At 49.2% G+C, this 13,617-nt stretch overlaps 4 protein-coding genes across 4 annotated transcripts; 1 reads left to right on the top strand and 3 right to left on the bottom strand.

Annotated features, from left to right (window-relative positions):
* On the bottom strand, window positions 1-5,652 carry ASPVEDRAFT_48429 (TVP15 family protein; the record flags this gene model as incomplete). Its single annotated transcript, XM_040814005.1, has 5 exons — window positions 1-176; window positions 234-323; window positions 384-499; window positions 4,660-4,924; window positions 4,980-5,652. The coding sequence occupies 5 exons, from the start codon at window positions 5,650-5,652 to the stop codon at window positions 1-3; spliced, it is 1,320 nt and encodes a 439-aa protein (XP_040661929.1).
* Window positions 5,653-5,924: 272 nt separating this feature from the next.
* Window positions 5,925-7,495, bottom strand: ASPVEDRAFT_35517 (FAD-dependent oxidoreductase). Its single transcript, XM_040811011.1, has 5 exons — window positions 7,318-7,495; window positions 7,122-7,259; window positions 6,959-7,062; window positions 6,809-6,912; window positions 5,925-6,740 (listed from the first exon to the last, which is right to left on the bottom strand). The coding sequence occupies exons 1-5, from the start codon at window positions 7,344-7,346 to the stop codon at window positions 6,021-6,023; spliced, it is 1,095 nt and encodes a 364-aa protein (XP_040661928.1). The 5' UTR covers window positions 7,347-7,495; the 3' UTR covers window positions 5,925-6,020.
* Window positions 7,496-8,440: 945 nt separating this feature from the next.
* ASPVEDRAFT_121598 (OTU domain-containing protein) lies at window positions 8,441-10,029 on the top strand (the record flags this gene model as incomplete). The annotated part of the gene is made up of 3 exons (XM_040805901.1): window positions 8,441-8,678; window positions 8,770-9,206; window positions 9,274-10,029. The coding sequence occupies 3 exons, from the start codon at window positions 8,441-8,443 to the stop codon at window positions 10,027-10,029; spliced, it is 1,431 nt and encodes a 476-aa protein (XP_040661927.1).
* A 1,195-nt stretch (window positions 10,030-11,224) lies between these two features.
* On the bottom strand, window positions 11,225-13,405 carry ASPVEDRAFT_118926 (uncharacterized protein; the record flags this gene model as incomplete). Its single annotated transcript, XM_040805651.1, has 3 exons — window positions 11,225-12,649; window positions 12,717-12,902; window positions 12,962-13,405. 3 exons carry the CDS (start codon window positions 13,403-13,405, stop codon window positions 11,225-11,227), a joined length of 2,055 nt encoding a protein of 684 aa, XP_040661926.1.
* Window positions 13,406-13,617: the final 212 nt, after the last annotated feature.

Genomic DNA, 13,617 nt, shown 5'->3' with positions numbered 1-13,617 from the left:
TTAGACAACCTGCTCAGCGCCCCAGCCCTGGTCGGCCTCACGCATATTGGACGGGGGTTCGATAGACGGGACGAATTCCAAGACGACGTAACCGATACCAAGGATGCCGACAATCGAAGCAGCAATGTATTGCAGGACGTGGCCGTGAAGAATGAGACACCCGACAAAGATATAGACTTCACAAAAATGTCAGCCTGCGGTCATTGAACGAAAGCCCAAGGGACAAAACTTACAAACACCACGGCCGACGAAGGAGAACAGGAAGGACGCATAGCGGTAGATATAGTCGGGGACGTTGGGCAAGAACTCCAACCCAGCAACGACTACAGCGAGTCAGTTTCCGCGGACATCGGTCAAGGTTCAGCTTGGCAGGGGAGACTTACTGAGACCAAACAGAATCACATAGACACCGGTGATGATATTGCCCATGCTTATCGGGAAGAACTGGGCGATACCACCAAGAACCATGATGGCGCCGACGGCGATGTTAGCAAAGCGACTAAAGCAAAGAGCATCAGGTCAGCAATGAATTCGCTCCCCGACAAATAAACGACAACATGTTGCAACATACAAGATGTTGGAGAAATCCATGTTGAAGGTTATGCTAGGTTGTCGCGGAGTAGCTGTGTCCGGTGTGGGTTTGAAGTTGGCGAGTATGGGAGGAATTCCGGCAATACGCAGAATCAAGGCGTGCGGGTTGTTGCGCTGCTAGAGGAGAATGTTTGTTGCCTAGATCGAGCTTGATGAACCACCACGTAGCTTGTTGAAGTTGACGAATCTGTCAGGGGAGCTAGGTAGCAAGATTGTCGCGAGGAGTAGGGGCGTACGATTGCTGGTAGGTCAACCAAGGAGTCGGAAAGGGGAAAGGAGGAGTCTATTGTCCCAAATGAAGCTGTGAATGAAAAGCAAGAAAGGGAAGAAAAGTGCGGATGAAAGGCTGGGGACATGAACAGGAACTCTAGCATCCTTTCCCAGCGAGGCGCAACAGCGGGTCTGCCAAGAACAGGGCGGGTTCGGATGACTCAGCGGCGCCCAGCGGCTGTTCCAAGTGGCTGGCTGGCTGTACACAGGCCTTGGAGCACTGCGCAGAGCTCAGATGATTACAGGACCATTGTAACTAAATTACAAGTACTTATATCTTCTATATAAAGGTTCCCATCTGAATCTTCTCAATTTAGTCCAAGCTCCATTCTCTTCGGGCTTGAATGACGGGGCCTGTTCAACTTGGCCGCCCAGGGTGGTCTTCAGTATCAAAAACAAAAATGATTTTAGCGAGGTCGGGAAAACATTGAGATTTTTCCTAGCAGCAGCGACACCCTTTCCGTCAGAAAATTAAGGCAGAGATATGTTCAGCACCGGTGGCCCCAGCTTGCTAACATGGTGCTCTCCAATTCCGTTCCGTCACGCGTCTGTTGGCGTGGTACTAGATGTGTATAGTATACGCGGCTGCAGCTGCTCGACTGCTATTAATTAGTCATTCCGAAGAGCATAGTTATAGTATAGTGCAAGTATAAATCGCTGTGCTTAAGGCATGCCGTGCCTTTCCAGTATTTGTAGATGCGGATCCGCCCCTCGGATTCGACGATGAACAAACTCAAGGTAGGCCTGTTAAATATGCCCACCAATATATGGCATAGAAAACCATGAGAGACGAGCCATAAACTGCTACTGGGCGGTGAATTTCATATGGCAAGGCCTCATGCAAAACACTGAAGCTCAGCCTCTCGGGCCAAATGCAGGGGTGCTTCTGTTCCGCACGGTCACTGTTGATCTTGGCCTAACAAGACTCCAAGTTAACTTCACGCCAGAACTGCCATTCCCAGCCTCATTGGCCCACTTTTGTTTCAAGTTCAAGTTGAACATGCCCAGGGTGCGGGTCGTCGTGGAGGCTCAGACAGGAACAGACCGCTTGTCGGAGGCTGTGTGCACGAAGTATGAAGATCAGTCTCACGATCTCGCCGAAGCTGGGGTCCTGCTTAAAATCAGTGTTCGCTCATGGCAGGTCTTCTGTAAACTTCACATCCATTGTGCTGAGCGCCAGGACTAGGATGATTTTTCCCTCCACAACCCGCCAAAGGCCGCCTCGCAACCGTTCAAGATGGTATTCACCATGATACGGAATCCGAACTCCGCTGTCTTCTCGTTCACTGCTTTGCGACGTGACCATTATCCAGAGGACGACATCGATGAAGATAAGACATTAGAGCCTAGGGAATCTAGCGAACCTCGTATTGCAAAGTGGAGGCGGACACTCTATCTGGGCTCTGCCGTCTCGGCCGCGGTCCTGCTCGTTAACCTGATCATGGTCCTGTGGGCGAGTCTCCGGAAATCAGAACATGGACAGAGTGTTCTTCTGCTTTCAGAAAACTGCGATCGTGTCAAAAGGCTCAGCACTGGGGTTCATCTCTTGATTAACATTCTCAGCACGCTTCTGCTGGCGGCAAGTAACTTTGCTATGGTATAGTCACCCCGTATCCTTTTAATTCTTCAATATGGCGCTGAGAGAACTTCTGTAGCAATGCGTCAGCTCACCGACGAGAAACGACGTGGATCGCTCCCATTCACGGAACGAATGGCTTGATATTGGTGTCCCCAGCGCTCGGAACCTATCAAGGATCTCTGGGATGCGCCTGTTCTTGTGGCTTTGCCTTGTTCTCTCCTCTGCGCCACTTCATTTACTGTATGTAAGTTCTGTCTTCGCCTTGTGGCAATCAGATGCTGATCAAGTAGTTACAACTCGACGGTATACTCGACATTTTCCGTCAATGCTCCATCCATATACGTGGCGAACTCAAGCTTCACTTCCCTGACCAACACCGAAATTACGGCTGCCGCATACCCTAATTTGAGCTCGTCAGCTCTTTCCGATGGTCTAAGGCTCGTGGAAATGGCCAACAACATGACGCACCTAGCGCCACAAGATTGCATCTCGGCGTATTTTACCGAATTTCTATCCAAGTACAACAATGTAATCCTAGTCAGCCAGGGATTCGACGGTTCGGAAGAGCCCATATCGGCTATTGGCATGCAGGTGTTCACAAGTCCCTCAGAGTACTCTCCGGATCCGGCGTATTCTTGGGTATGCGTATCAGACCGCGGACACTCACCCGGCGTTCCCCTCAATGAGTGGCCGAAATTTTGTTCCGATGTTCGCTCACGGGTTAGCTCAGGACAGGACTGGGTTGTGAGTGGGTATAAGGTTGACTATTGCCTGGTACAGAAAACGATAGAACAGTGCTCCCTCGAGTACAGTTTGCCGCTTGCTATAGTGGTGATTGGTGCCAACCTGGCCAAGGCTATACTGATCTGTCTTGTCCTATTATGCCTCCGAGACAAGCCGCTGTTGACAGTCGGTGATGCTGTAGCTTCTTTTCTTCAGTCTCCTGATTCCTCGACTGTTGGAACCTGTCTATTGACGCGCCGGATGGTATCATCGGAGACAAGGTGCGGCGTTCGGGAACAAAAATATTCTATACTCGGAAAAGACTCAGTATACGAGCCGCAACCATATTTTGCAAAGCAAAAGCGATGGTGGTCATCTTTGTCCAAGACTCGCTGGGCCAGCCTTTGCTTAATGTACGTCACTCCTCTTTAAACCCGCGATATAAGCTAATGTTAGTCGCTAGGTACACTCTCTCGCTAGCCGTCTCAATTAGCCTCCTAGGGCTGGGGCTGTGCAAGATGGAAATCACTGACGGTATTTGGGATTCTGGCCTTGGAACTGTCCAGCATAATGCAATTATTAATGATGAGAATTGGCCTGAAGAGCTGGTTCCCAATGTTCTCATCGTCAATTCCCCTCAACTCATCTATTCAGTTCTCTATGTCCTATCCAATGGAATCCTCACCAACATGGCCCTTGCAGGCGAATGGAACACATTCTCTGAAGAAAGAAAAGGACTCCGCGTTTCAACTTCTCCCAAAGAGAATCAACGTACATCGCACTTCCTATCACTACCTTATCGCTATGGATTACCACTTATTGCTTTGTCTGCCTTGACACATTGGCTCATTTCACAGAGTATATTCTTAGTGAGCGCTAAGGCTTATAACGAGTTTAGAGAGAGGGAACCCTATTTCGATGTTATAGCACTTGGGTATTCACCGCTTGCAATTGTTATCAGCATTTGTGTGAGCATTCTTCTGCCGGCCTCTTTATTCCTGATAGGTTGCCAGCGGTTTAAAACAGGGATGCCAATTGCTGGCAGCTGCAGTCTTGCCATAGCTGCAGCCTGTCATCCGCGGACCAAAACAGACGATGAGAAATTTGATATCGAATACCGGCTTCTGAAATGGGGTGTTGAGCCTTCTAAGCCAGGAGAGATTGGGCACTGTGCGTTTTCGGATGCAGACGTCACCGCGCCGGAGGACGGGGTGTTTTACCAGTGAAGCATTACCATTATTGATCATCTGGTCCCCGTCAGACCTGGCTGAATGACCTATCGACACACCAGATTCAATATATCGATCAGTGTATTGGTTCGTGAGGCCAGATACTCCTAATTGGAAATCCACATGAAGCCTTACATAGCTGCATAAACCGCTAGATAGTCGCTCATTTGGAGGTTAAGCCTAATACTAGTATATGATATACACCCTTAGAAGAATGATCAAATCGCCATCAGATCTCCCACTCGTTTCTCTAATCTGGCGGTCGACAAGGCATTTGCCAACTTGCACATCCTGATTGAGTCTCCCTCCAAGTCTGCATAAATGGAATCCAGGTCGGTCCCCAGTCCAGCGTCCTCCGCAGTTTGTAGACTCCGGGAATCAATAAATGGAGCGATAGACGGCCAAACGCTTTGCACGTTGTTGAAGAAAAGCTCCACGCCTAGGTCTCCCAGACCGTGGACTTCCTTTACGAGCTGCTTCGTTCTCTGAGGATCGTACTCTGCGGACTTTATGACATTGTTCAGATCCCCATCTGTGACCCGAGTTAGCTATAGTTAACTAAGTGTCCAAAGGACGGGGATGCCCACCATATTTATCGTTAACGAGCTCGACCAGTTTCCCCAGGTTTGTTGAACCCTGTTCTCTGTATCGATTGTATCCCCCATCCTTCAGGACCATAGCTCTCTCCTCCCAGCTAGCATCCCCCAGCTTCTGGATATCGTGGTATCCAACATCAACAAGTTTACGCAGTGTACGGTCCGTGAGTTCATGGGACAACGGCTTCGACTTCAGCATTGCGTCAATGAGCATAGCTAGAATGGTATCAGGCGATCCCGTAAGCGCTTTCTCTTCAATCGCTGTTCCCTCAAGCGGACCATGACCATATTTCTCAATGGTCTTCTTCAGCTTTTCACCACTCGTAGACTGTCGCGACTTCTCCTGGTTCGTACCCTTTTCTTGTTCAGCCTCTCTTTCTTCACTCTCCTCCTCATCTAGATCGCTCAACTCCTCATCAAAATCTTCCTCATCAAGCTCCTCCTGGTCAGGATCGCCTTCACCAGACTCTCCGTCGTCGTCATCTTCCTCTTCATCAAGATCTCCACCAGCCCTGGCAGCCTTACTCGGTGGCTGCAATTCAGCCTCGTCTGCACTCTCTTCCTGAACCACGGGCGTTTCCTCGTGGACTCTCTTGCGCTTTGACGTGTTTGTTACGTCGTCTTCCTCGTACTCTTCTTCCACCTCGGGAGCTTTGTATTTCATTCTGGTAACTGTACTCTTTCGTGAAAAGGTATCGGGACGGATGTTCCAGTGTAATCTGGTTATTCGGTTAAAGTTAATTAATATAAGAACAAGGAAAGAATAGTTACAGTCTGTGTTGTTAATCTAATCCCCGGAATACCACCACGGAGTTGTGATGACGCAATGTCGACGTCTACATAACCTAGGGAAATTACCTTACGTTCTTAATACTTTCTTCAGGAAATTTAGGGAAATGGAAAGGAAAGGCCTTATTCGAGTGACAAACCAAGGTTTGTCGGTATTTTCGATACTAAGAGTAATTTGAATTTCATCCTGGCAACGCAGACGGCCACTACTCTGCCAGTCTCTATACAACTCCAAAATTTTATTCATAGCTTCGCCTGGACTTTGTCCTGCAAAGTCTCCTTCACTAGCCGCACGGCTTCGGCCGCGCAGCCATAGGAAGATTGATATCCAAACCCACCATGGCCGTAATTATGCACAACCGCAACACCATCAATCTTCTCCGCCTCGATACGTGGCCCACCATCCCTCAGAGGCCGCAGTCCAACGCCATGTCTTATTATATCTAGGCCTTCAATCCCTTGCCCTTTGGACACCAGTTCTGGACATACGGAGATTGCACGCTTCATGATGCGGACGGCCAGATTGGGATCGGGCAATGGGTCCCACTGGTGCTTCTGATAGCAGCCACCTAGGATAGTCCCACCACCAGCAGCGCGGGTCATCATGTAGACCAGCTCGTCCTCGCCGTCGTCCGTTCCCGAGACTGAGACCATCTTACCGGGGTCGTTTCGGACTACAATGATTTGGCCGCGGCCTGGATGAAGCTTTTCGTCGAGGACGCCGCCTAGCTTCTTCGATGATAGGCCAGTGCAGTTTACGACGACGTCGCTAGGTCTGCCGGAGTGATGGGCGTTTGCCGCGTCTGATATGTGTTTAAAAACTGCGCGCTTAAATACTGCGCCGTTCTTGCGGCACTGCCCGACTAGCCAGGGGAGGTATACTGCGGTGTTAATGCATACTGATGTGAAACTCTGGGCGTTGTCGATTCCGGGAGCTAGCTGATCTTTTGGGATGGGTTTGAACTGGGCGGCGATGGTTAGTGGATTGGTATAGAATACCTACAAGATGCAATAAATGGCAGAGTGCTTACATCGGGAACAGTATCTTTGTACCATGGGTTATCACTGACTAGAGCTGAAAACCACTGGCCGATAGAGGTTTCCTGGTCCTTCTTTCGATTGTAAACGATGGATTCTATCTCCCATTAGCAGGTTACATGTTTCATTCAAGGATGGAATACCTTGAAAATGAACGCCTGCCTCAGGGTGGTTCTCTGTCAGTTCCTTCAATGGCTGCCATGTCTCTTGTTCCCATTTAGCATGGTTACTGCCAGGATTTCCGGTTCTAAGTCCTGGTGTTAGCGACGAAGACGGGGTTCCAAATAGGTGATAGAACAAACATACGGAAGGTAATTAGCACCGGCCCAAGGGGAACAGTATTCTATATCGTAATCCCCGGGCATATGTTTGGCAACGACAGTAATGGAGTTTCTGGGATCTTGGGACAAAAGGTATGCGGTTGTCAACCCAGAGACACCAGCCCTGTTGTTAATGATTAGTACATAGTTTAGAAGAATTGGATTGCAAGAACATATCGTACCCTATTATTACGATGTTATTTGCGGCCATTGCTACTCTCTATCACATCCACAAAGAGCAGGGATTCAGTACGATCCAGTTGTGAGTTAGTGGGAGGAGGGAAAGGACAAAGATACGATGTGGCAGGGAGTAATAAGTAGCAACTGCAGAGTGACATGGGCTGACAGTCAAGAGCTAAGGTACCCCAAGGTTGCTGTCACCTTATTGCCAATTGGGCAGATGGTAGCGTTTGATTAACCGGGAGTTGGAGACTTGGAACCTGGCACTTGTGGCGGGGCATGCAAATCGGCTTCTTGCAGTGCTTCACGGGAATACATCAAGGACCTACAGCTGATAGGCCCGCGCGGCAAGTATCGAGCGATGAGGAATGAGGGGTTTCCAAATGCAAACAACCATTCTTTGGCGACTCTGTCGTTGTCAAATCCTCGTTCTCCGCGTTCTTTGTTGTGGCCCTCGTGCGGGGTTCTTCGTTATCAGCGCAAGACACGAGACTTCTCCAACTGCGTATTGCCCTTTTGCACCGCCACTACTAGGTATGATTAAAAGACAAGCACACCTTACACCGTACATCCAGAGTTCCTCCTTAACACACTTCAACAACGACGTGTTCTGTCAGGAGCTGGGCGAGGCTCGAACAGGAAGCGCGACGCGCCGAGAATACACCGCGTACTTAGCCGGAATAGGAAGGGAGATACGTGTGCCGCCCCCAGAGTTAAAACCAATAATACAGTGACAGGGCTGTTACCAAATACAAAACGCGGAGGCAACAATCAACTGGCAAGAAACTCTCCAACACATTAAGACTATTTGGTAGACTCAAAGTGTGATTCATCGAGTCGAAGTCGAAAGAAGAAGAAAGAGGGCATTCTTTCCTCTTTGTGTCCTGCTGAGGCAGGCACCGTGCATTTTAATCATCCAATTTTTCCCGAGTCAACCCTGGGCTATTACTATTTTTTTAAGCTCCATATTTCTTTTCCTCTCCTCCGAGTCCTCCATCCTCGCTCCACCGACCCTTCGTCTCTCCCCATTTCGAGCCCTCTCTTTCCCTCTCACTCTGGCTCGACGTGGCTCTCTTCTCTACCCTCCTCAATGAGGGTCCTTCGTGGGGTAGGGATTATTCAACCATGGCTGATGTCCCCAGAGGCGCCAGAATTGTGCCTATAATTGCCCCTCACCATGATAGCCATGTCGAAGGGAGCTCGGTCAACGACCACAAACCTGAGAATCCGCCATCGGAGCAGAGTTCCCAAGAGGACCGCCCCGCAACCTCCAGGAATACACGCGGGAAAGTTGAGACGGAATGCTTGGAGCTTGCTAGCCTCACTCAACTAGGGCTTTATGCTCTTCCTACTGAGGGTGATGGTAATGATCCCCAACGTCGAGAAATCGGCCTCGATCATCTCCACCCTTGTCTTGCCTGAATTATGTAGTGTTTCTAACTGTTTACTCGTAGGTAATTGCCTCTACTACGCTCTATCTGATCAATTGTACGGAGACTTCCACCATGCCGACCACATCCGAACGCGGCTCGCCGACCATATTTTTGCCAACCGGGAATACTTCATGAGTTTTATAGCAGCGGCTGGTGGGGAGCGTAGGGCACCTAGGCGTGCGGCAGCCGAAGCAGCTAGGAATACCTATTGCTCGTCGTCATCTGCAAGTCCTGCTCCTGCACCTGCTCCGTCAGTGAAAGATAAGGAACGAAGCTTTGACTCAAGGGTAGCAGAGTCACGGAAGAATGGCGTATGGGGTGGAGCAGAGGAAATACAAGCATTTTGCCAGTCTTTCAAGAAGGACGTCAATGTCTATACAGAATATGGGATTCAGAATTTCCGTGACGTCCACGCCCCGCGGGACGAGGAAAGGGAAACCATGCACATTGCGTTCCATGTAAGAGCTGCCAGTACCTATTTTGCTGGTCTCTTTCTAATTCTAACGCTTATCTTCTTTTTTTTAGGACTTCCATCATTATTCATCCGTGCGGCATTCTAATGGTCCTCACACGGGCTTGCCGTCCATTCCTAAATTTGACAAAGCAACCTTGGATAGCACTGCGCCGTCGGAAGGCAACGTAGTAAATGTGGCCTCCCCATGGAAAATATCAGTTATTCAGGAAGGTCTCGGCGGTAAGTATGACCGTGAAACCATAGTGGAAGTACTCGAGCAATGCCGAGGGAACATAGACAATGCGTTTATAAACCTCATTGGCGATGATGCCAACGCACAACCTCTGGAAGCTCCAGCTTCGCGAGCAATCATGAAGTCGCGGTTCCAACCATCTTCGCGCTCTTCATCTCCATTTAGCACTGGAAGTAAACGGTCAGTCGATGATAGCGATGAGGAAGAAAATCCTCGGCCCGCCTCGCGGCGCACTTGGGCCCGTGACCAAAAACGACGGATTCTCCCAGACGTTACAGTCGGGATAGCATTTCGGGATGATCAAAACGATCTTGTTTCCCTACGTCTTCGAGTGAGTCCCGATAAGGGGGTATCAGCTTCTCCAACGGATAGAGACAAGGAGCCAATCGAGCCGAGCTCATCCGAATCACGAGAAGAGGGCATGTCTCTCCCGAAGAAGGGCAGGAGACTAAAGCCGAGAAGGAGGCAAAACACTGAGCCTAGTGATACATCAAGCCCACAGAGCGAATCCAACACAACCGAGCAAAAGTTACGCCGAAGTCAACGTATCACCCGGACCCGCAACACCCACTAAACCCTATTTCTATACCTCGACGTGGTCCGCGATTCTATTCGGGTCATTCCGTCACTTTACGGCCGTCTTCCTAATCTTCTTCACTCCTCCATTGCATTCAAGTGTGTTGGGTGGTCGTTTTTTCTATGGTTGCATTATTCCAGAGCGAGCATATTGTCAGCGACTTAGCGGTGTTTTGAAATTTCCCCGATATCTGACAGCATTTGGAGCCGTCTGTGCGACCCTGCCAACAAATCAGTCCCTCGATCTTCCCACCCGACCACGCGAGCGTCCTGTATGCATGCGTAACTGTTTCTCACAAAACTTTGATTGGACCGGCCAACGTCTCTTACCCTATTCTGGTCTTGCATTCGGCCCGTCTCTTTTCTCTGTCAATTGATGGTTTTATCCCTCGTTCCTATCCTGGTCGGTACAAGTGTTACGTCTAGCGCCTCGCATTTACCTTCCTTTTTTTACCCTCACTTTTGTAACGCGTTTGTTTCTTGGCACCTCTCTTAGAGAGGTTGGCGCTGACTCGGCTTGGGTTTTGCTTCAGGAGTTGTTTTGGCGTATAGGCCTGGGAAAAGAAAGGCATGAAACCCAGCCTGGCAAGTTTGGCGGGTTGTTTAGAATTTAGAAGGGCTTTCCTTAAGCTCTTTTGCTTCTTGCTCATATTTGTGAAATCTGGCTGGACTGATTCACTATATGGCTTACAATTATGAACTACAATTTCTCTATGAAAATTAACTCTCAAGTATATACTGCGTAGCTCGTATCTGTTTATTAGCCATGTAGCATCTACTGTCTTCTACTGGATTTATACAACCGGTCCTGAACGAGTTTATTGAAAATCTTTTATTGCTGATAGCACATATATATACACAGGATATCATCATGGTTGATTGCTCCTCATTTTGATATCATTATCAACTAGTTTGCTCTTTTTGTCTAAAACAACCCATGCGCCAGCATCGAATAATGGGGTGAGTAGATTACGCCGGATGAAATCAGGTGTATAAAACTCCAGTCATAACCATATATACAGATTCTATGAATTTACAAGATGTGTATGTCGGTTCGAAAACGCCCAACCTGCTTTCGACGAGCGCAATAAAGCGTCGTGAGGGATAACGGCGCAATATCGATATGGGAAGGTGAGATGGAGGGGGTATCGTTTAAGCATTATGAAATATCGTCAAGATGAAGTCGGGTCATGTCAAAAGCCGGAATCTGGGCGCAGACGCATCCCAGGGGAATAGCAGAGATTATGGAGTTCGTCGACGTAGGTGTGGGCAGCTGAGCTACCAGCCTCCACCACAGTGGTCGAGGACTGTCTTCCAAGGGCTGCTTCAACCGCTGGGTCACCTAATCTCGCCGAGTCGACCTTGACTTCTTTGCGGACCATAATGTCTCCTAATGGCGTGGCATCCGTGAGAGTCTCCTGAGATGTCGTCTGCTTGTATGCTGGGATCCGTTTTCGAGACGAACGGATGTTGAATTTGGAAAGGATCGACGATTCCATTTCAGAGTCGGTAGTGGAGCTTGTGCGGACATTAGAAAAGAGAACGCCGTCGCTGAGTTCTTTGGCGAGCCCGTCTACATCGGTAGCGCCGCTATTCACTTGCTGTTGAATACGGAAGAGCCGAAGGGGCATAAAGGTATAGTTTGGGTTAGTAACACGCGTGCTCAGTGATCCAACCGTACAGAAGGCAAGTAGCATGCATGTCTTGTCATCGGAGATCCTTGTGCTGCGGCACGGCGCAATTAAAGGGCGGGGCGAGAAGCGCGATGCGGAATTGATGTCTGCTGGCAGCGACCTAGCAAGATGTGTCATTGCTCGGATTAAGTCCTGACGGAACTCGTTGGCATCCTGGTGGCTTTGTGCGTTTCCAGAACTCAACCAATCTAAACATGTCTGGATTGGCCATCCCTCCATATGTGAGATCAGCTCCAAATGAGCTATTTGTAAGCTTCTCGTTTGTAATGTCATCGACGGCAGTGGATTTGAAGTGCCAGCGGCGGTTAATACTTCGAAGCGATCATGGACAGTAGGGCGGGTAATAAACGAAATGAGATGAACGCCAGGCTGGAAGTTTCGGTAAGATGTAGCGAAGTCGCGCATATCCTTTAGGTGGGTTCCTAGCGCCTCTGATGTAACGTTCATGCGGCTAGAGAGTAGAGTCGTGATGGTATCAATAGTAGCAAACCTGAAGCCAGATGCAGCGAGCCGAGACGCTTCTTGCTTTCTCAGTTGGCGAACTGTGAACATTAACTGGCCTTTGCCGGCGCGTAGTCCGGAGTATCCCATTGCGCGTGAAATCCGTGACGATGGAATAGATGTGGTTAAAACTTCATCGTACAGCATACCCAAATCATCCAAGGGCTGTCGAACCTGATCAGCAAGATCGTATGCTGCCACACAAAAGTGACGCTTGAACAACTCATCAAAGCCGCCATTAAGCTCTGCTTCTTGTTCTGGATCCAGTCCTTTGCCAACATATCGCCGGTGCGCCTCTTGCTCTGTTTCTATCCTGTCTCGCATGTATGGAACAACCTCTTTGATAAGGCCCCAGTTTCTGCTTGCTCGAAAGGCCCATAGGAACGCGGGATGGGTTCGAGTGAGGTCATCGTCGCTGAAAGTCTAAAAAATGTGAATGATTTGGTGAGCTTGTGGTGAGAGGCCGTAGCTAGCAGAAACTGTGACTCACCTTTCCGATATAACGATCGACTATTTTCCTAGTAGGAAGAAGAGCATGCGGTGTAACCATAACACGTCCCTCCGGGTCAAAGAAAGCAGAGGTCAAGACCAGCTGTTGTGCCTGTATCCTTAACTTTCTATGGTCGCCATTAGCAGTTATAGCACATGCTGATAAGACAGCACAGGCAACAAAAGCCTAGACCGGTTCAATTAGTTTTTCAGCTACCCGCATAGCGTTGAAAATCAATGACTAACCAGAACAGAGCATATGATGACAGTTTGAGTTCGAGATAACTGGCCACCAGTGCTCGCAGATGAATCATGTTCGTTGTATGTTGTCCCAGCAGCAGCAGTCCAATGCATGCCAGACACGGCCACCGCCAAAAGGCAACCGCAGATTACACGCCTCCACCAGCGATTTGTCCAGGAAGCTCTCCATCGAAAGAAGATACTGAGTGCAGCAGTGCTGGCAACTACCGCGATCACTGCAGAACCGGCGACGTTCCCAGCATGGTAGCCACATTTGTAATTGCTAATACCCAGTTGGCCAACATAGTGCATTCCACACACTGACCCTCCGGTCAGTACCCCTCCTATCAATATCCTGGAATAGCCTGCCTTCTCACTGGTCCCAGCGGCATAAAAGGCTGCAAGCAAGACAACCACGGGAAGGACGAAGGAAACACCGGTGAATGACATGCTATAAAGGACCTGAATACTATCATCTCCGTTACCGAGAACGATCGCGCGATTTCCGATAAAATGCATGCACCAAATACCGATTCCTCCCATTGAGATTGCAGAACTGAGCAGCAGGTACCTATTTCGCCAACCAGTCAGATGTGTTATCTGCCGAGTCATATCATATGCGGCTCAGCTACTTACCAGTTGTAAAACCCAGCTGCCGATGT

The sequence above is a fragment of the Aspergillus versicolor genome (genome assembly GCF_001890125.1).
Source record: "Aspergillus versicolor CBS 583.65 unplaced genomic scaffold ASPVEscaffold_1, whole genome shotgun sequence".
NCBI lineage: Eukaryota > Fungi > Ascomycota > Eurotiomycetes > Eurotiales > Aspergillaceae > Aspergillus > Aspergillus versicolor.
This window is presented reverse-complemented; position numbering and strand designations above follow the sequence as displayed.